Genomic DNA, 23,597 nt, shown 5'->3' on the forward strand with positions numbered 1-23,597 from the left:
TGGACCAAGATTTCGGACCCCATTCCAGGGGGCGCTGTCGAGCCCCCCTGCCACGCCCGGGTACCAGCTTCAGTCCGGCCCTGATGGCCGCAGGTTCTGACCTGTGTGCAAAGTTTCAAGAGTTTTTGAGCATGTTAAGGGCCCCAAAAGTGGCAAAAAGTCACACAAAAAAAATAATAAAAAAAAAAAAAAAAATCCTTACGAAAACCTTCGCCCTTTCAGGGCTCTTATAGGCCCTAAATACCGTTTTGGCACTTGTGACGAGAGATCCCTAGTGGCACGTGAACGGATCATCTCTAGCTAGTAAATAAACACGAATGAACACTGTTGAAAGATACAGTACAACTTACCGAAATGTATATTCCTCATACATAATATCGACCAATCAATCAAACAAAGGGGTCAATAAAACAGCTGGAGAACAATTATGTCACATAACATTTACCTCAGGAAAGTCATTTAATGACCATAATATATAGGCTATAGCACGTTAGTTGGCTAGAAAAAAAGAGCTATAGAGAATATTTTGCTAAATATGTGTACTATATAGCATATTTATTATATTTTTACTTATATCATTAAATAAAGTTGTTATTATAATAAAAAAAACGCATTATATTTAATAGTTATTTTTAACCTTAAATAATAGGCTACTGCCAGCTGGTAGGGCTCTCTGTATGTTTACAGCATTAGGTGAGTTGTTTTTTTCTTGAGAAAAATGAATGCCTATCTTGTGTAGCCTACCTAATATTTATCCAAATGAGTCAATATTAAATCAAATCACAATAATTGAATTTAAATAATGTAATGTAGAAATTGTACCATGTAAACATTGTAACATGTTGTCACTAAACCTAATAAAATTCAGTTAAGTTACTAAAATGTTTTGACAATCACAATACACTTATTGTGATGCAAAAAAATGTTTTACACCCCCCCGCCCCCGCCCCGCCGCCACAAATCCCCCCGCGCCGCCACAAATTTTTCGCTCTTCTTTACTCTTTTTTTATGTGTTATAGAAGTATCGGATTGGGACTCGGTATCGGCAGATACTCAGAATCAAATTACTCGGACTCGAGGGCAAAAAAACCTGATCGGGACATCCCTAATTTCATATACATTTTCATATGCTTATTCAAATGTAGTTTGTACGTACTTGTTGTCAATCTTTAATTTTGAGCAAGTAACTGTGCAAATAAATACAATTACACAATTTTTCATGAGAATTTTTTGCAGTAAACTAATGATACCGAATGCCTTAGAATTACATATTATATTGAGAAAAACGAAACACCTATAGATTTAATCATAAATGCAGCTTTATTGAAGAAACAGCGAATGACACTCCACTCTTTGGGCCAGGGGTCTGCATTCATCAAGACTGCATTGACTGAAGGGCCTCCCAGAATTTAAGAGGATTCAGTATCATCTGCATCAGAGATAACTGATGTCTCTGTGTAAGAAAGATGAGGAAAGTCACATGCTGGTCTTGTTGATGACTGGTAAAAACAGTAAAGTCACATGGCGAATGCAAGGGCAGCTCATGGACAGCACAAATAAAAGTTGACTTCAAATCAAACAGTGGAAATGATTGCGCACATACCTGTAATAATTTCTTTGACCTTTATTTGACCAGCTGTTGGTAGAAAAAAGGGACAATGGAATAAAGGCACACACAGTAATAAACAGAGAGAGAAAGGGACAAGGGATGAGCACTATTAATTGGCTGAAGTATTTGTCAACATTCATAAATCTGAAGCAGTTTCTGTCCTACACTGCCTTTGCATGTTAGAGTAAAACTTGCCTGTCAGGATGTATCTAGTTTGTATGTCCTTTGGGGCAGGGTTATGGGGGGAGTCCTGGGGGGTACTGGTGTGGGGTAAAGCCCTCCCTACAGGATGGAAAAGCGCAGATGAGAAAGCGCCCCCCCCCCCCTCCCCATGCCCCTGGACTTTTCTTTTTAATAAAAATGCCAATCATCACAACTATTTACATTTTATCTACATGTTATGGATGAAGTCCATAAGTCAACAACCTGTGTCACTTTATCATGTGCATGAAAAGTTAAAACAGAATGATCATCCTATCCGCTTTGTGAAATCAAAAACAATTTGCATAGCTGTAGTGGTGTGTAGTAGGGATAGTTAACAAAGAAAAATTAAAATTCCGCCAATCATAAGTCATAAGAGTTTCCTTTTCCATGGAACACCTAAGTGATTTTTTTTAAGAATATCTTGACCACTCTTTAAATATAATGAATGTGAATGAGGACTGGGGCTGTCATGCACTCATGACTTGATATCATAAATAATTCTTTTGATAATCCTTATACATCAACTGGATTCCAGTTCACAAACCTGTCTAAATGATTCACTCACAAATCGGACAGATCCGGTTCTCACTAAAGCAATGATGCTGTTAACAGCTCATTTGAAGATTATCAGTAAAGTACCAACGGAAATTTTACTCAAAATGTTTGTTTACTATTACACAGAAGAAAAAACGTCATAAGGGTTTGGAATGACACGAGGGTGTGTAAAGGATGACAGAATTTTGAAACTTTGAAATCTATCTCTCTCTTATCTCAGATTGCAAGGAGATCTTTGTGTGTCATCTTCATCATCAAATTCACACTCATACGTGTACTAACATTCTGCTGGTTTGAGCAGTCATGCAATGCGTATGCTGATATAAATATAACAGTTTTGTTAACAGTAACCAAGTAAACGCTCAATAAGATTCAACTGTCTGACCACAGAAGTTTTCTAAGGTAGTCAGGAAACTCCCTGATGACTTTCCCTAAAGCTTCTGATATCATTGTTGCTGTTGGTCCTTGTGATTTGTTAAACTTACATAAACGTTTGGTTTCCATTTACTCAAAGATATTGAAACTACAAAAGCAGCTCTCACCTGAAAAAGTGTAGGATGACTCTGTGAACTCAGGCATCCTGAAAGTTAAACAGTATGAATGAAAAAAAGAAAGAAAGAAAATGTAGCAAACAATGCAATCTCTATTTTACTTGACATACTAGTTTTAGAATTGTCCTGTGTTATGCTAACACTTTCCAATTTATTTATGATACCAATCAAGCAACTACACAGAATATTTGTATTTCAAAAACGTCATAACACAGACCATCACATTAAAATAAACTAGTGAAGGCAAAAAGGTGAGTATGGTGAAAAAACTTTCCTTGATCTGCACATATATGTAAATTTTAACCTAAGATCCTGGGGCCAGTTGCATAAACTTGGCCTCTATGTTAAGACTATGTCAGTTAATAGCTAGTTTTTCCAATTAGCAGTTATACAAGAGGTAATCACTCAGATTCAGATTAGACCAAACTACCTTTTTATGTAACTTCAAAAAGTTGGGACCGATCTTGGAAGAAAACAATTAGATTACTAACTTTTAAGACTAGTCTAAGATGTTTATGCAACCGGCCACACTGATGTCCATGTTATATGTCAACTAGCCATATGATTATGACAATATTTACTTGAAGTCGTCTCCTTCCAGTAACTTTCTGTAGGTGGAGATCTCAACATCCAGGGCGAGTTTGATGTCCAGCAGCTCTTGGTAGGCCAGAATCTGTTTGTGAAGGTCTGTTTTAGCCAACTCTATGGCTGATGTGAGGCTAGCAATCTGTGCCTGATACTCAGCAACACCCACACTAGACTGAGCCTGGGCTTCTGCTAAACTCTGCTCCAGAGACATGTTCTGAAAAGATAAACACAAACAAATGTTCTTCTTCATAGATGGCTGTCATGGTATGTTATGTTTCAAAGACTAAAGGCCGATTCACAAGAATGATAACAATAAGCGTCCACACCAACGGATGATAACATTTTGTTTATTATATGTGCCTGCTGCAGTTTTGTTGTCTGCCACTTTAAATGCTCAAGCTCTTTAAAGCAGGATAGATTCTAATTGGCTGTCAATGGATTTTAGCTAGAATGGATCAGCTGGAAAAGGGTGGGGGTGGGGGTTAGGGTCCACTTCTCACTATTAACTAATTATTAACTTCAACTTTTGCCTCAATAAACTCATAATTACTGCTTATTATTAGTAAGGTAGTTTTTAAGTTTAGGTATATAGGTATTGGGATTAAGGGATGTAGAATATGGTCATACAGAATAAGATATGCTTTATAAGTACTAATAAACAGCCAATATCCTAGTAATATGCATGCTGATAAGCAACTAGATAATAGTGAGAATTGGACCCTAAACTAATGTGTTAGCTTTTTTTTATAAAGTGGTTTCATTGTCTTTTCATAGAATAATTGTCCAACTTTACCATACAGTAAACCAAAAACACCTAATTCTTCAGCACTATGATATCTCATGTTCTCAGACATCGAATTTATTGTAAATGATGTCATAAAATTCCTGAAACGTCTGAGTTGTTTAGAAAACTGCCACTTTTGCAGCAGTGCAACTTCACTTGTGGCATTGGGGCTTTTGCTGCCAATTCAAAACGGCTGAGATCAATAAACCACTTCCTATGTAATCTATTTCCTGTCTCATACAGCTGTGATTTATTCAAGAGATGTTTATAATATGCTGAGAACCTGCACTGAAGCATTTCACACTGCTGACGAACATTGTTTCTCAAGGGACCTGCCACTGTTGAACACTTTTACCACCTGAACAGTCATAAAAATAAAATCCTCGTGTTTAAGTTGATTAAATTGCACTTCATTTCATTGCTGTAAAAAGTGCCTTGATTTGGCCAACATTACACATCCTTTAATAAGTCTAACACTTACTGCGGCCACAAGCCCTTGCAGCTCTAAATTCAGCGTCTGCAGCTCTTTCCTGGCAACTGTGATTTCTACTTTGGCTGATGACACGGCTTCTGTGTTTTTGGCATTGGTCGTCTGCATCTCATCCATCTAGATTCATAAGTAGAGAGTATAAGAGCTATTAGTTGGAATGCCAAAAATTATCAAAACATTCAGAAAATGTGAGCACTTCTTGTGTGCAGACCTTGAGTTTGTAATAAGCCTCAGCCTCCTCTCTGTGTTGCTGCACAGATTTATCATATTCCATTCGCATCTTGTTGAGTGCTTCAGAGATGTCAAAGGACTTCCCGGTGTCTACTTCAATCATTGAGATTGAAGTGTCCATTGTTGTTGTGCCCAGTTTAGATTGCAAAGATGACAATTCCTAAAATGATAGACATAACACACAGAGATAAATTAATAAAAAGAAAGAAATACATACATGTATTTAGCTAGGATGCATTAAATTAATCAAAAATCCCATAGTCTCTTACATTTTTACAAAACATTTAAAAAATGCCGTTCTTTCAAACTTTCTATTCATTAAAATAATCCTGAAAAAAATGTATCATGATTTCCACAAAAAAATAGTAAGCAGCACTGTTCAACACTGATAATAATAAGAAATGTTTCTTGAGCAACAAATCAGCTTTTTAGAATGATTTATGAAGACATTGAAGACTGGAGTAATATGCAAAAAAAATCAGCTTAATGATAAATAAATAGTTATTTTAAATTGTTATAAAATGTCACCATATTAGTGTTTTTACTGTATTTTTGATCAAATAAATTTAGTCTTGGTGATCATTATTTTATTTTTTAATGTTCATAAGTGAAAACAATAAAATAATATAAATATATTAGCTTTTTTTATATTTGCAAAATTTCACATTATCTTAATTACCCCTTGCATGTATGCATTTCAGATTTTAATTGACGGAAATGTACCTCCTCTTGTGTTTTGCTGACAAAGTCCAGTTCATTTTTCAGGCTGGAGAATTTGGCATCCAAATCGATTCTTAAGTCGGAGGCCAATTCAATGTCCTGAAAAGGGATACAGGCATTTGTGGTCAAAGTTTTGTCTACGAACAACAAATTAAATCAATAACAGATCGTTTTTAGTATACATTATGTTACTGGATCATGTCATCCTGCTCACCTTTTTCATGGCAGCAATATCAGACTCAAGCTGAAACTTCACTCCTTGTTCAAAGTCAAGCCTTAGTGAAAATCCAAAAAAAAGAACAATGTTATTTATTGACAATATGCTGTATATTTCAAGTGTTTGAATAACATTAAGCATTTTAAGAAAAAGAAAAAAACTCACTTAGCCTTCAGTTCATGGGCAGTTCCACGGACATTGTCCAACTCAATCTCCAGTTTGACAGTGTCGATGGTGAGAGTTTCCAGTGTGCTGCGATACTCGCTCAGCTGGGCCTCATACTCCACCGTGGCAGTCACGGATGACTCTTGGGACACATCCGTCCCCCCAGTCAGCTGGGACAGCTTGGCCTCCAGAGCTGCATTCTCATGCTGTAGCGCCCGTACTTTGGCCATGTATGTGGAAAAGCGGTCATTGAGCCCAGAGAGTGTGTGCTTCTCAGCTGCTCTGGAAAGTGTTGGGGCCAAGGCAGAGCCTGATGCTGGACCGGAGGCGAGTGCGGCGCCTGCACCGAGTCCTCCTGCAGCAACGGCGCGACCCATAGCGAATGCAGGACTGGCAAACAGTGCACCACCACCACCACCTCCCAGTGCCAATCCTACACCACCTCCAGCACCTCCACCAAGGCCAAGACCAAGGCCAAGACCTCCACCGGCTCCAAAGCCCAGTCCTCCTCCCAGGCCAAGAGCTCCACCTAAGCCAGCACCACCTCCTAGCCCTAGACCCAATCTTGCTCCACTACTTGCACTAAGACCTCCGTATCCCCCAGACATCCTGGAAGAGCCGAAGGAAACAGACAAAGCCATGGTGAATAGCTATGGATGAGTGCTGAAGGATCAGAGTCTGAAATGAGCAGGGAGTGCAGGCAGGGCGAGAGACTAATGCTCGCCGTTTAAATACACTTAAGGGAGGGAGGGAGGGCAGTGCAAAAAGAGACACTCTATTGAGAAAGAATAAGCTGTAACTTGTCTCAGTGGCAAGGTATGGCGTCTGTTAAACCTAAAAATATTCTCACCTGCAGGCATATTTTCCTTCTAGGATGGGACTTCAATCTAAATGCTGTATTTGCAGTGACAACTAAAAGATGAATATCACCCTTAAATCTCACCGACCAAATTTTGAAATGGCCTTATTCTCTTTTGGAGAATCACTAAACTAAAATGCAAAAACAATGACTGTTTCCAAACAGGTTTCCCAAACTTTTATAATCTGCTGTATTTGCTTGTGGAACTGTAGAATTTTTTGAGCCAATCCCCTATGAGATTAATCACAGGAAAATTACATTATACACTGATTTATAACTAAAAAACATTTTCGTTAATTAAAATAAAGCTATAAAATAAATATATGTTTAACAAATTAAAAGAGAATTTGAAATCTTGCCTTAAGTTGAAGTATACTAAAACTGAAATAAAAATAAATAGAAATATTAAAAAACTAATAAAAATGACAAAGCACATAACAAAATTACTCAAACTTAAACTTAAATTAAAATGAAAACATAAAATATAAAATATAAAAATAAAAGCTAATTCAAAAAAAAAGAAAAAAAAAGAAATACTATAATAGTACATAGTCTTAAATACTCTTCATTAGCAAATATTCTGAGCTGTGACGTCAAAGGCAACAGACAGGGGAAATTACTTAAATATAATTAAATTAAAATGATAAAATAAATACTGTATACAATCAAATATACAATTTTATGCTTTTAAGAGCCCTCCAAAAAGAATCAGGCACTGGTAAAACATCTACTTTACTATAACAGAAAATATTAGTGATATACATGCTGCTTGCATGTATATTTAATTAAATTTATTCAGATTACATTGCTACTTTAGACCGGTCAATGGTTCTTTTTAGAACCCACACACTACCAGACTTTCACGGTGTTCCGAACACAACAAACTCCCACAGAAGCATGAACCTTGCATGAAAAATGAAAACAATATGTGTTCTAAAATTGGCTCAATATATCAAACATGTTTGATCCACTGACTGGATGGAATCACACATCATACACTACGCAATTTTCTGTGAATTTTGTAAGCTCCAGCCTTTATGCAATTATTATCACAGATCTCTTACATAAGGTCAGTGCTTGGTATCAGTGACATTAATAAAATGTGGAATCTGCTTAGTCTTGAAAGTCTATGCTATGCTCAAGGGCAGACTCTACTGATAGGTTTGTGCCTGTTCTGATGGCAGGTGAAGCATACCTTCACTCATTTTGCAAATTCAAGGCATGCCCATGGCATAATTACACTCAGCTGCCACATCTGTGATGTTATAGAGCAATTAAAATGTAATCTAATAGAAACCTTTATCATATGAAGAGATAGACCAAGACAACTCAATTATTGTGAAAATGAAATCATTCAATACTAGATTAGGATCCCTGGATGCGGACACAGAATCAGACATGAATATCAGTGTAATGTATAAAATCCCTTCAACAAGATATGATGTGGAAAGGGAAGGGGAAATCACACCCTGTTGTTCTGATCAGAAGAGGAATTGTCTGTGGTTCAGTGGAAAGCAATGTGACTATTTTTTTCATATATATATAAATCCCAGAACAGTCTAAAGTGCACTATGCACTTCTCCCAGGGTTATTTAGAATAGGAAGAGGTTTTATTCCATTACTGATAATTCTGACACTTGGGGTTTATTGCAAGAGACAAACTTATAGGTTAGGTTAAACCGTCTTGATTTACATATATAACAGTACATTTATTCATAATGCAGAAATAACTAGTAGAACTCTGGTGACGAACTTGGCTGGAAGTCAAAAAGTACATCAAAATGTATGTGGTGTATCTTGTTGGTTGAAAAGGCCCCTTTGAGCAAGATATTCTAAGAGCTCTTTGCTCTGAGAAACAATTGTGAAACCAAAGTTGAATCTGGGTTACATACTAAAATGTCAGTGTTTCTTTTAAAATGTATTTTCAGTTTCATACAGTATAGGTCCTGAAAGCCCCTGAATTTACATAAATGTCTTCAAACAAAACGGTAAGACAGACAGATAGATAGATAGATTCTCTCTGGGCTATAGCATCAGTTTCTGCATATCTGGTCATGTGAGATTAATAGGCCAAGGTTAAAGATTGCCCAATCATCAACATCACACAAATTGATAATTCCAGCTAACTGTAGCAGCAAAGCGTCCTGGTGTGCCAAACAGTTGCCATGTTTAATACGATTGCAAGTGTGATATTGTTTTACAACAGTTCAGTAAAGAAGTTAATATTGAGAAACTTACATTTTAGATATAATGTCATCAGATACTTTGTCTATTTTGCTCTGCCAACAAACATCTCTAAAAGAAACCTCCACACTGATAGCAACACAACACGTGACGTTACTGAGTGAATCAGTGTTTCTGTAAGAACGAAACGGTTGAAATTAAATAAATGATTCAATGACTCGTTCAGTATAACATCGTTCCTGAATAAATCAATGTTTTTGTTATCGCTCAGCATTGACCATATTAATGCAGTATCTGTGATTAAAAAAGATACAGGCTAATGAAACCTTATCACTTTCTCGTGGGAAAAAGAAAGTTCTTCTGACTTCTGTTTTGAAGACAGTTGAATACATCTGCCACCAGCAAACAGGATGATGCGGTAAAGATTACTTATCAAATGCAAAATCATCTAGTGAAGCAAGTAATTCTTTCTGTTGCCTTTTCCCCCCTCATTTACAACTCTTACAACCTCATAAACACATGGCCTACCACATACACATGTAGGCCTATACTCTCTTGGGTCATTGTGATGATAGTTTAGTTTCGCCACTGTCAAACAGAAAACATACTGAGAGGGGGACCTGGATTGGTCCATAGAGCTTTCCTGAGAAGACCACTGTGCTGAGACAGCTGAAAACTGCCTAGCGGTGATGAACAAAGAGCAGTGACCAGCATCACCAGGTCTCTATCACAATAGTATTAAAACAAAGAGCCTGCTTTCCAGAAGGCCAGGCCACCATAAAGAGGCATGCACTGGTAGCTGTTGCCGTTTAGCTGAGGGGAGGTAAGTGGATATTTACGCTTGCATTGTGGTCATGTCTATGGACTAATAGTGGTCTGTCACTTAAAAAGCATCAGGACAGGAATGCCTCTGCCACGACGTCGGTCCTCCTTCCTGGGCCAGGCTGCCGCGGAGCAGCCCGGCGGTGTGGGCCGCATGAGTGCAACAGGGATCTCTGCGCCTCGGGGAGTGTTTGTAGGCATGGCTCCCACTGGAGGTACCAGCAGCCTGGGTGCACGCGTGTCCCGCAGAGCTCTGGGCATCAGCAGCGTGTTTATGCATGGCCTTAGAAGCACCGTTCCTGTGGTGAGCAAGCCCGGGGATCGAGGCCACCACTATGACTTCGACAGCCTTAACGCGTGCCTGTTGGAGTATCGTCATAAAGTTCACGCTCTGGAACAACTCAACCAACAACTTGAGGAACAGATCAGACACTGCTTAGATAGGAAAGCCGTCAGCGCTGGGAAATGGACTGGCCTAAAGCAAGACTGGGAAGATGTTTATATACAGGTAGGAGTTGGACTGTATAGATCAAGCATAGAGGTCAAAGAGCAAACTTTTAAATGAATGAATTCAAACTTTTAATATCTTTTAAATTAAAATATATATATATATTTTTTTATTTATCCTAAGATTTTTTTGTAGAGAAAATATCTTAAATTGAAATTAAAAAAAAAAATGTTTACACCACACTGAAATTTAATTTTAAACATAAATCTAACAAAATGTAGTGACATTTGACCATTTACTTAGAGAATATTTATTTATTTAGAGAAAGAGAGAATATTGTCAAACTTTATATTTAAATTAATTTATATATATTTTCTGGGAACAGGTTTTATTAAAAAAAAAATGAACCTCCTAGTACTGAGGAGGTAAAAAGATACTCATACTTACTGGCGCACATGCTAACATATTCCTGCTTTCTGTAAGGTCAGTGAGGCCACCCTGGACAACGCTCGACTTATGCTCCAGACTGAGAATGTTCAAGCCAATGCAGAGGACTTTAAAGAGAGGTGTGAGTGTGGTTCATTGATTAAAACAGAGAAAAAGATTTTGATCGCTCTAGCATTTATCTGCATGAACAGATTTCCAGCAAAGAGTGTGTTTTTATTCACGATTGTGTAGGTACGAGAATGAGCAGCCGTTCCGCAAAGCAGTGGAGGAGGAGATTAACTCTCTGTACAAAGTCATCGATGATGCAAACCTGACCAGGATGGACCTGGAAAATGATATTGACAGCATGAAGAATGAGCTGATGAATCTGGAGCAAAGTCATATGGAGGTGAAATAAGACCAGCACAATGATAGAATTATCTTAGAGTTAGAGTTAAATTAGGATCTTCTTTTGCTCTTCTTTAGGATGTTAGAGTGCTCTATAAGCAGATGTCAGGGCGTGAGGTTGAAGAGGCTCCCACTGAGACCAGCCTGGACCAGATTCTAGCTTTCATCCGTTCCCACTGGGAGAAGGTCATTGAGAGGAACCGTGCTGAGATTGATGTCTACCTTGAGTCCAAGGTAAACCACAGAACATGAATCTCATATATATATATATATATATATATATATATATATATATATATATAAAACGGTTAGTTCTAATCCTAGATTCTGATTGGTCAATAGCTTTGTTTTATTCATGATAAAATACGGCTATGACCGCTTCACCCAACGGTTCTATATATCACTGCACAACACTTATTGCTACATATATATATATATATATATACATATATACACACATATATATATATATATATACACACACTTGCCGTATATATTCATTTATAGATATTTACACTACCGATAGAAATTAATACTTTTATTCAGCAAGGATGTAATAAACAAAAGAAACGGTAGAGATTTTTAATGTTACAAAATATTTCTAAATTATCTATGAATCCTCAAAAAATGTATCACCATTCCCACAAAAATATTAAGCAGCACAACTGTTTTTTATCTTTGAAAATAATAAGAAAAGCTTCTTAAGCACCAAATCAGCATAATTAGAATGATTTCTAAAGGATCATGTGACACTGAAGACTGCTGAAAATTCAGCTTTGCTATCACAGTAATAAATTACATTATGTATTAAAACAGAAAACAGCTATTTTAAATTGTAATTAAATTTCACATTATTTCTGTTTTTACTGTATTTTTGACCAATAAATGCAGACTTGGTGAGCATAAGATACTTAAAAATCCAAAACTTTTCAACGGTAGTGTAATTTATATGGTGAAATACATATAAAAAAAATGTATTTTATTAGGCTACTGGAAATGTAAAAAAAAAAAAAAAGTAGAACTTAGCATTAACCAAAATGTATAAATGCTGCAAAGGTATTGTTCATTGCTAGTTTATGTTAACATATAACAATAACTCAAATTAATATTTCCCTCAGGACCACATTGGGGTCCTGATCACCTTGTTGGAATTTATTTTGCGATAATGACCAACAGACCGAATATTATCCCTGTCATAACATGAAAATCCCCTATGTGTGAATGTGCAACAGGACAAAGTGACCAGTAAGCTGAGTCGAGAAGAAGAGGAGCTTGAGAGTCTGAAGACAGAATGCAATGATGCCGGGTGCAAGATTCAGAGTCTGCAGGCCGAGACTGAGTCTATTAGAGCTCTGGTAGGACAACGTTCTCAAAGTGTGATGCAAAAAAAATCATAAAGCACAACAATATTCAATTGACTGAACTTTGTATGATCCCTGATTCCCTGCAGAAACGAGGCCTGGAGAACGCCCTCAACGATGCCAAGCACTGGCACGACATTGAGCTCCAAAACCTGGGCTCTGTCATCGGAAAGCTGGAGGGCGAGCTCAATGACATCCGTGGGGACATCGAGCAGCAGCGTCGGGACTGTGAAACCTTGCACAACAACAAGATGAAGCTGGAGCTGGAGATTGGAACGTATCATGGAATCCTGGACGGAGAGGAGAGCAGATTCCACACCTCAACGTGAGGCTCATTTTCAATCTGCTTATGACAGGAGGACAAGGACTGTAAAAACAACTAAAGCCCTGACTCAATCTTCTTCCTCGTTCTCCCATAGTCTTAAGTTCTTTGAAACTCTCCCTAGTTTCAGTTTCTGTGATTCCAGACAGATCTCTCAGGGGATACTGTATGTAACCACAATATTCTGTACTGTAGGTTCCCCGGTGGTTCTTCAGTACCTGAGGGACGAACTGAAACCACATTTTCCACATCTGAACCACAGAGCTGTCCACAGACGGAAGGTACTGTTTCAATGGAATATATTTTATCTACAAAAGATTCTCAAATGATCTGACTGTAGTATGAATATTAAGCTTGATGAACAAGATGATCAAGGCTTTTTGGAGATTAAAAAACATGTTTTTGATTTCCTTCGTCAGGTTCTAATGCTCCTGGTGCTCCAGAAGAAAGAAAGAATGAATGAAATATGTCATTAATTTTCTTGATTTTCATTTGTTTCTCCTCACTTGTAGTTTACAGCATCTATAGACTACATGATTGCTGTGCAGGTTAAGAAATTAATAAAAACATAAGACATAAATTGAAGATCCACTCATAAAACTTTGACTTCAATTCATTTTTATTTAGCATTTAGCTGATTTTATATACAAAGACTCTCCAGTTGATTCTCTAGCCTCTATGATTCCATATCCTGATCCTATATGCCTATATTCTGTTTTACTCCCACGGGTACCAAAGCCATAAATGATAGTGTGGGAAATATGAATAATTGACTATGGTCAAAACTGAAGCTCCCTAACACGATAATGATACCTTGTGGTTATAATGACACGTCTATGAAACTGCCACTTAGACATTACTTCAAATCCATGTTATCGTTCTGAACTATCATTTCTTTGTTTAGGAAATCCTCAAATAGCAGTTTACTGCATGCATGGGGAAAAAACACAAAGCTATAACAAAAGACAATAGCTGACTGACATTTCTAGTACAAATAGGTAACCATGGTGTGTTTTAAAGAAAACCAGTCCCACGTTTACACTAATTTAAGCAGTTTAGTAAAAACGTATTGAATGTTTTATATATATATAAAAAAGTGCAAATTCATGCAAAATTAAGAAATGACAGTCTAACATAGTAAAACATAGCTGCATAAACAGATAAAAAACAAGTTATTCTTTCCAACAGAAACTAAATGTTATTCATATTTAGGTATATGAATTATGCAGAATTTGGATATAGCAGATTTCATTTCTCTGGTCTTGTTGGGTCTCCAATAACTGAGAAGCATCCAGCACAGTAACGGGCCGGTTTCTTTGTGTTAGCAGAATTCGCTCTTTTCAGACGGAATCCAAGACTGCTGACCCTCACGTCCTATGAACATCAGCACAGCTGTAATATTCGACATATATGAACAAAAAGGTCTGATTGTATCACATCACAAACACACTTCTCACCTGTGAGTTTCCTAGTGTTACACTTTCTGATGGCTGTGGATCTGATGGTTGGACCAGTAGAGGTGTCTGTATGATGAACAACAAATGCATTGCATCAGGTTTTGCTATTCTTTTCAATATAAGCAGTTTTAATGATATTCCCATTTAATAAAAAGATTCTTATACCTTCTGAAGTGGCTCCATGGGAAAAGCAGCTGAGAAGTTCAGCATAAAGATGAGCAGCAACACCAGCAGGGCTCTTTGCATGTTCCCAGTCATCCTTCACTCTCAAACTAACAGTCAACAGGCGCACTCTGTTCAATTAAAACACCACTCAAAGGGTGTGACCCAAAGTTGTTGTGCGTCACAGGTAAAATTACAGCACAGGGCGGCATTGTGTCCATAAAATCAATGTTTATTTAAGACATTTAGGATTTACGTGAAAAAGAATATTTTAGTCCCACACAAAAGATCTGTTAATGCCGTTCCTTCAGGTTAAATGGGAATGTTTTTAAAAGATATCAGGGCGACCGACTCGATATTTGTCCCTGTTGAGCTCTCCCATCTCATACGGAGGTAGCTGAGGAATATATTCAAACACATACAGAAAAATGTGATCTATATATATATATATATATATATATTAATATATATAGATTTCTGTAAAACGTAAACTTGATTCTCATTTAAGTGACTACAATGTGCAATGCTATAAAAAGAATGATTACAGCTAATAATAAATTAAACGTAGAAATACTGCATCACAATTGGAAGTTAATACAAAATAAATCATAAAATAAAATCAGCAGAGAAATGCAGCATTGGTAATATGAGAAAAAATATATAAACCGTGTTAAAAATTCACAGTCAGTAATCCTAATTTCAGATGGGTTATTTGAAATTAAAAGCATAAGGTTAAAAATGTATACAGTCATAAACCTTAATTTGGACATTTTTTGCACAAAGCACAAGGGAGCATTCTATTTGTAGGCTATCTCCAACACTTATACTTCAACATAGTAATTAATCCTGAAAGCACATATCTGACAAGTTAATCGTCAGTTAATGTCAATTTCACTCTCCCTCATTTTGGTATGTGTACTGCTTCTCAAAAATACGTGAGAAAGTTTAAACAAAAAGAAAAGAAAAAAAGACAATGGATTAGATGGGCACATCACAGCCCATCCATCCAGTATACAGAGCTGGTGATCGGCAATCCCAAAATCAAAAATATCTGACACCAAAAAAAAAGTAAGAGAATTCAAGTCAATAAAGTGGTGAAATCAAAACACAGTCCCATGTAAAGTGGAAAGTCATGGCACATCTTTGTGCAGACACATTTTGCTCACATTAAATTTCCATCATGTTCTGCAAAACAGCAACATTCATTATGAGCAATATCCCAAATAACATACGGTTAGTACTTCTAAGTAAGAACAATTCTTGATAAAACAGCTTTATCCTCATTAATCATACCCACTTGATTATACTCTTTCTCCCAATTATGGCATGGGTTAACAGTGGTTAACTTTCACCTGTCTAGAAATCTAAATTGGCTTCCAGTTTAGAGGAATAAAAATGACAAATTTATATGTGTACATGATGATATTACCTAACAACTGATGCTTAAAAGGGCCCACAACACACGCGATCTGTTAACAGTGCAAAAGTGCGTTTTTTAGCAGAAGTGCGGCCCAGTTGTTGTCAATGTCTTTGAACGTACGAATTAATTCTACATTTGGTCGCCAAAAGAACAGAACAGGATTATGTCACAATTAAAGGTGTACTGGCATATCTGCTTTTACGCTTTTCTTAGAATAAAAGCCTGAATAATGGTACCTCTGATGCAACAAGGATCATGAGTGCATTTTGTTTCGTTCCTTGTTGAAAAAACAAAAACCTTTCGTTCTTTTTTTTTAAATAATCAAAATCCTTTTGGGCTGAGGGAGATGTGGCGTTAAGTTGGCTGTAAGGGTATACAGCCTACCCCTACCCCGCCCTCGTGGCAAACCATCGGTGTCATAAGTGTCCAGCGGTTCGTTTCTGGGTCGTACATTTCCAGAGAGCTGAGATTGGACTGTCCATCATAACCTCCCACTGCATAGAGTCGACCGCAGTTGGCTACTAGAGAAATGCGGCTGCGTCGAGTGTTCATGGCCACTAGGTGGCTCCACTGATCTGTTATTGAGCTGTACACCTCTGCTCCACTAAGGAACGCAGAGCCATCATAACCTCCTGCCACATACAGATTGCTGCCCACGGCTGCAGCACCGTGCCGACAGCGCTTGTTTATCATGGGAGCAACAGGGTGCCATAATGCTGTATGCTGGTTAAAGTACTCCACCTAGTGGCAGAGACATGAAACAAGGAACATTCACAACTTTACATATTGTAGTATTTTTTAACTTATATCCTGCCAATTGAATTATGATGTTCACTTACTGTGTTAAAGATCTGTAGACCATCATGACCGCCTGAAACGTATATTCTGCCTTCAAACACAGTAACACCAGCAGCACTGCGGCTTGCACTCATTTCTGTAACTATTGTCCATCTGGTAACAGAAGACACAAAATCAGACACATTCTGATTTCGAAAAACCACAGCAAAAACTTTGCTATTGAACACGTCTTTACATTAAATATTAATATATTAACAAATTAAATTACGAAAATAAACATCCTTGTAATAAGTAACCACTGCAAGTAAATAATCAGCCAATAATTTCAAATAATCAGCCAATCATAAAATGAACACATATTAATGACTAATGTGCTATTTTAAACATAAAATATTAATATATTAACAAATTAAAAATTATTAAAAACCATGACATATAATAAGTAAAAAACATTATACTGTAATAATTACTTGGAAAAACAAAAAATATATAAAACACAGAATAAATATAAACAACATCATTATTGATGATATAATAGACAGTAGCAAGTCTTTCTTTCTTTCTTTCTTTTATATAGCACTGCTAAATACAACTGAAGTTGACCAAAGTGCTTTACATAAAAATAAAAAGATAAAGATAAAACATACATCTCATTAGATTTCAATAACATTCATAACGCTGTTGCACCAACTGCAGGCTAGACGGTGGTAAAGACTTAAAATTAAAATTATTAAAATGCTGACTTTTAATAATTTTTATTATTAGTCTCTTTTGCAATATAATATAACATACATTATATATATATATATATATATATATATATATATATATATATATATACTATTACATAACGTTATGTATTTTAATTGAATTATTAAATAATGTTTAACTTTAAATAATAAATAATTAAAACATTTTTGTATACTCTTTTTGATCCAAATATTATTGCCACATAATTATATGTATTTTAAAGGCTTCTTAGTTTGTTTGTTTTTTTAACAAAATATTTTCCATTACTTAAAATTGATTTACAAATTAATCAAGTGACAGCCCTACATTGATTCAATTTTCTAAATATTATCTAAAGAATGTATGACTCACCTGTCAGTCTCTGGGGAATAGCACTCGACTGAATTTAGAGAGGACTTGCCATCATATCCACCACAGACATATATATGGCCATCAACAACAACTGTTCCCATCGCACTAATGCAGAAAGAAGAGATGATAGACCAAAAGCATCAGATATGCATACATACATACATAACATGTACCTAAAATTCTTGGTTTAAATCCAGCTTCAAAATAGCTTTTCAAATATTATTAAATATATTTCCCTCACAATTTCACAATTTCTTACCTGCGTTGGGTATTCATGCTAGCAACTTTGGTCCACGTGTCAGTTTCTGGGTTGTAAACTTCCACAGTTCTAAGCCGTGATTGACCGTCGTAACCACCAATGGCATAAAGCAGCCCATTCACAACAGCAACACCCACTCGACTGCGGGCTGTGCTCATAGGTTGGCATCGCTCCCAACAGTTTCCAATAGGATCAAATACCTCCACGACATTTAATGAGTCACCTGTGCATGAAACGTTGACTCATTAACAAAAACTGACACTTTACAGTAACTAGCACATGAGTTTTCTAAAAGGACAGTGTGAAGAAGGAGGTACCAGCACTGTTGAGGCCCCCGACCGCATAGATTAAACCTGCGATGGATGTGCAACATCTCTGTCGGGTCTTGTAGGCTGGGAGGTGCGGCCGTCGCTCCGGCATCAGATGGTAATCTTTTGCCTCATCAACAAGGTCCCTGTTAAGAGTAAAGGTCAAATGCATATTCATGCATGGATACTTTTGGAAACGCACAAACAATTCCCCAAATAATTAATCCCTACATTCTTTCAAAAGTATTACTAAAAAACTGTTACATAGTCTAAGCCATCAGCCACCTAATAATAATAATTTACATTACATACAACCATAAAGTCACCATGAAATCAAAATTGATCTTTTTTAATGGAATATTAAAGTATTTATTATAAATGATTTATCTATGCAAATTCTTTTTTACTTCATGTGCCCACATATTCTTTAATCAAAATAGCTCTTAATCAAAATTAATCTATTCTCTGATGACAACCTGTCACTCACATGAGATCATAATAGAAAACAACAATGATCCAATCAATTGACCAAAATAAAATCCACTTTGTTTCACTCAGTTATACAGTACATCACAATAGGCATGAAAAGATTATCACAACTACCGTTTCATGCTGACTTGAAGTACAATGGTACTCTTAGATATTGTATTGAAAATGTATTTACTCTAGATTTGGATCTGCAAAAATCACATAATGTCTTAGTTTGGATTCGAAACGGTGTGTTTTTGCCAAAAGGTCCATTTATGGGGCATAAGTTATCTGAAAGAAACGTGCCTGCATTTGTGGCAGCAGCGTACAAGCTCATCTTGTTGGACTCGGTCAGCAAGGAACTGAGGTCGACATAGAGGCAGTCGGGTTTTAGACAGTAACTCTGGTAACCGTGGCTCACGATCTTCACGTGCATGTCGCACCCAAGCAAGCACGGCCTCAAACACCTACAAACAACAAAAAATATCAGATTTTCTCTAATTTTATAGTCTCTCATTAAAGAAAACACCCAAAACTGTGAAACAAGGAAAATGTGTGATTTACATCCATCATTCAGTACCATCCTGTTCTTGTCACTTTATGTTAGTCATTAGAATCTGACCTGCTCCTCTGCTTGGACATTGAGCTCATCGCAGCCCACGAGCTCAAACACCTCCTCCGGCCGAAGGGCCAGGAACTCCTCGGACAAAGATACCTCCACAAAATGCTGGTGAACGAAGATGTTGGCTGCATCGTAGAGTGTGGTGCACATCATAGTCTCTGCGAACTGCCGTACACCAAGGCAATTCTTTGGATGCAACCTGTTAATTAGGAGCAAGTCTAGAATGATCTGTATGTGAAATTAATCACTTTCATATCTCCTTTTTATAATCTTTATAACTCCATAACCTGAGAGAGGCATGTCACTGTTATCACTTCAAGGTGCTCTAAGCGATGTTGGGTGACTTCATTTCTTGTTGACGTTCGAAGTATTGTCAAATAAAACGGAGGCTAGCTCGACCCTGCTTCCTCCTCATCCCGTCCACTCCCCCTTCCTTCCATGCTTCCTGAAACAGGCTTTTCCGATGTAAATTTGGGGACTTCGGCATTCCTTTTCCCTCTTCTTTACTATTTGTTCATTGGAACGTCGTCTCTTTGGTCGTGTGTCAGCCATATCAAAATTCTCAAGAGAATATAATTCTGACGTTAGTCGTTGTCTAGGACATCTCTCCTCTAGCTAACTTCCCTCTTCATGCTTCTCTCTCCTCCACTCCCCACACCCCCCTTCATGTGCACGCGCACTAACCCCCCAAACCCCACCCCCAAATCATTCTTGTCGGTTATTGGCTGGGACCCTGTTTGTTATGTTTCGTGGTCCAGGCTGGGCCAGTTTGTTTTTGTTGCCGCTTGTGGAGCCTGGGCTGTCTACAGAGACCGCGTTTTTTACAGTGTGTTCAGGGGAAAGGCAGCTAGCGGATAGTGAGGAGATGTTTGCTGTATGTGACAAAAAATGTTTCAGCCTAAAAAACGTGTGACATCGCTTAGAGCACCTTTAATTGGCCTGATTATTATTATTGGATCCTATATTATTAATTGATTATACAATTATGTACACACATTATCATTCGAAGGTTTGGGATCAGTAATGTTTCTAACGTTTTTGAAAGAAGTCTCTTATGCTCACCAAGGCTGTATTTATTTGAACAGAATCCAAATAAAACAGTAATGTTGTGAAATATTTGAACAATTTAAAATTATTTTAATATATTTAATGCAATTTAACGCATCCTTGGTGAATAAAAGTATTAATTTCTTTAAAATCTTACTGACTCTAAACCTTTGAACCAGTAGCTAGTTATTACAATATCTATATCAGTAACACTTTACAATAAGGTCTCATTTGGTAACATTAGTTAAAGGGATAGGCTAGTTCACCCATCAAGGTGTTTGCTTACTCATATTTAAAATATCTTATTTTGTGTTCAGCAGAAGAAATAAATGCATACAGGTTTGGAACAATTTGAGGGTGAGTAAATGACAGAATTTTCATTTTTGGGTGAACTATCCCTTTAAATGTATTGACTAACATGAACTAACAATGAGCAATGCATTTGTTACAGTATTTATTCATCTTTTTTAATGTTAGTTAATAAAATAACAGTTGTTCATGTTAGTTCACAGTGCATTAACTATGTTAGCAAATACATTTTTTTATTTAAATAATGTATATTAGTAAATATTGAAATGAACATTAAGATTAATAACGGCTGTAGAAGTGTTGTTCATTCTTAGTTCATGTTAACTAAAGAAGTTAACTAATGAAACCTTATTGTAAAGTGTTACCTCTATATCTATATTATATGTCATGAAGTAATCATAATTGTTTAAGCGGTACCTCTGCTGTAGAAAAGAGCAGCAGGCATCTTTGACATTTTGAAGCTGCAGGAAACTGGCCCCTATCAGGAGGGCCTGGACATTCTGTTGGTCTATGGCTATGTGTCCATTGTAGGCAAAGTTTATTAGGGCTTCAAGTGCACTGTTTAGAGGCAAAACAGAGATGAAAATATTAGCATACGCTTACAAACAAAAAAAGACCATGTCTAGAGATCTTGATTGATTTTGTATCTTCACCTGGGATCCATGCCCTGCATGACGATCTCATCCTGTTTGCATTCCACCATGTCATTGGTAAACATGGCATGGAAGTACGGAATAGAAGCAGCAAGGACTATTCTGTGAGCACTGAATTTGTGCTCTCCTACCTGCATACACAGACGGGTGAACAAATCCTGATCAGAAATCATCTCATACACATAATACATAAAATGTCCTGGTTCAGTGTTAACGTGACATTCACAGCCAAATGAAAAATCTGAAACATTATTATCCCTCCACCCAAATGATCACAAAGCATAACCATTATCAAGGGCAAAATTAACAGACAAGTGAAATTTTAATGAATGAAGCTGCAAATGTGGGGGAAAAAAGAACATTCAGGCATTAAGAAAACCTGCTATACTGAAAGTATACCATAATCCTTAGCATGATCTGTAGTATGTACTATAAGCCAGCTGTCAGTCAGCAAAGACATGCGTACAGCAGGTCAGGTGAAAGGGATAAATAGGATTATTGCTCTCTGCGACCCACATAAAGGGCTGATGATGCAACAGGTAAAGCACAGCAGCAGATCAGAGACTGTTTCATTAGCTGATGCTTCTACTAATGGTGCTTTATACAGCAACATAATAATATATATACACATCACTCAAAAATAAGGAGGCATCAGCAAACCACCTCTTTTTTTCTTTTTGGTATAGAAAACGTAAGAAATGTGCACTATTTTTCATTGTTACACATTTTTACACACTTTCATATCTCTATATTTCATTTTTAACGCTTCTGTCTCTATGTTCTATCTCTCTTTTCTTCTTTTGAGCAGCAAAAACAACATTTCAGTTCCTGCAATTACTGTTGCATGCTTTATTGAGATGCTTTTAATAAATGTACCTTAACTTGACTTAAAGTAGGCTGAATTTTGCATATTATAATGAGTCTGAAGCAGTGGTTCTCAAATAGCAGTCTTGGACCCACTAGGGGGCCTCAGCACACTTCCAATGGGGCCTCAAAAATGTTTAAAACAAGCTTTTAAAATAAACTTTAAACAGCAATTATTAACAGCATTTTTCTTATAATTAAATGATTATCTTTATTCATAAAAAATATTTTAATTCATTCCCTCAACAAAGTTCATTCACTAAAAAGTAATGAATATTTCAAATGAATATAATTTTTTTCAAGTTATGTCAAGATGTACAGCATTTTATTGCACTGAAATAGTTATTTGGGAGGGGGGGGAAATAGTTTAAAAAATAACTAGATAGATAGATACAAAGGAAATAGCTAGAAACTGTTGTTTAGAATAAGCCAAACAGTTCACGATATAGCCTATTGGATATCCAGCTCTCACGTGTTTCTATTAAACTCAGCTTGATAATATAGTTAAACATTAAACATGAGGAAATGAAAACTTCTTAACAGACCATGGAAGGCGAGTTCACTAAAGTTACCCAAGCCGTTTATAATTTCTCTAAAGATAATAAAAATAAAAATAGCAATAAATAATAGCAGGACGTGTTGTTTCTCTTCCGTGCTTTAGTAAGTTAGTTTATAATATACAGCTGGATGTTAGCTATACACGCTAACAAATAACACTGGAATACATCGCCTTCAAAATTTATACAAAACATAGAAAGATCAATTTCAAGAGATGTAACTTATGCAATGAGACACATTAGCAAACGACCTGACATGATTGAAAATTACAGCTCTTCCTTCTGTTAACAGTGTCTGTACTTCACTAGCCTCTACCATGCTGACAGCCCAGTGCTACTTGGTTAGCATTTCACTAGCAAATTAACCCTAACAAAGAAAAGCACAGTACTTTTAGGGTAACATCACACAGTTTCCCTTGTCGTCGGATCTCCTCCATCACTGCATATCCACGAGCGGGCAAATCGGCGACAGAAAAATGCATCAAATCTTCTAATTCTTCAAAAATCGTGTCACCCATCGTCATTGATGGACTGGAGACGACACTTTTTGTCCAAACCGAGACGCCGTAGATTGAGCTGTTTAACTGAGTGCCCTCCACCGGCGGTGTCAGTTAGTGCCCTATCATGC

At 36.8% G+C, this 23,597-nt stretch overlaps 3 protein-coding genes across 3 annotated transcripts; 1 reads left to right on the forward strand and 2 right to left on the reverse strand.

Annotated features, from left to right (window-relative positions):
* Positions 1-1,301: 1,301 nt before the first annotated feature.
* LOC311086827 (thread biopolymer filament subunit gamma) lies at positions 1,302-6,880 on the reverse strand. The gene is made up of 9 exons (XM_084119981.1): positions 6,115-6,880; positions 5,947-6,007; positions 5,736-5,831; positions 4,993-5,172; positions 4,773-4,898; positions 3,501-3,721; positions 2,911-2,948; positions 1,604-1,636; positions 1,302-1,453 (listed from the first exon to the last, which is right to left on the reverse strand). Exons 1-9 carry the CDS (start codon positions 6,753-6,755, stop codon positions 1,410-1,412), a joined length of 1,440 nt encoding a protein of 479 aa, XP_083976107.1. The 5' UTR covers positions 6,756-6,880; the 3' UTR covers positions 1,302-1,409.
* A 2,320-nt stretch (positions 6,881-9,200) lies between these two features.
* On the forward strand, positions 9,201-13,529 carry bfsp2 (beaded filament structural protein 2, phakinin). Its single transcript, XM_084119982.1, has 8 exons — positions 9,201-10,487; positions 10,911-10,993; positions 11,106-11,262; positions 11,340-11,495; positions 12,494-12,616; positions 12,712-12,947; positions 13,140-13,225; positions 13,364-13,529. Exons 1-8 carry the CDS (start codon positions 10,062-10,064, stop codon positions 13,405-13,407), a joined length of 1,311 nt encoding a protein of 436 aa, XP_083976108.1. The 5' UTR covers positions 9,201-10,061; the 3' UTR covers positions 13,408-13,529.
* Positions 13,530-16,190: 2,661 nt separating this feature from the next.
* klhl18 (kelch-like family member 18) lies at positions 16,191-23,597 on the reverse strand. Its single transcript, XM_084119971.1, has 10 exons — positions 23,359-23,597; positions 21,549-21,679; positions 21,313-21,453; positions 19,540-19,738; positions 19,224-19,384; positions 18,459-18,595; positions 18,142-18,364; positions 17,883-17,987; positions 16,823-16,934; positions 16,191-16,724 (listed from the first exon to the last, which is right to left on the reverse strand). The coding sequence occupies exons 1-10, from the start codon at positions 23,491-23,493 to the stop codon at positions 16,338-16,340; spliced, it is 1,731 nt and encodes a 576-aa protein (XP_083976097.1). The 5' UTR covers positions 23,494-23,597; the 3' UTR covers positions 16,191-16,337.

Source organism: Abramis brama (genome assembly GCF_963993115.1).
Source record: "Abramis brama genome assembly, chromosome: 7".
Classification (NCBI taxonomy): Eukaryota; Metazoa; Chordata; class Actinopteri; order Cypriniformes; family Leuciscidae; genus Abramis; species Abramis brama.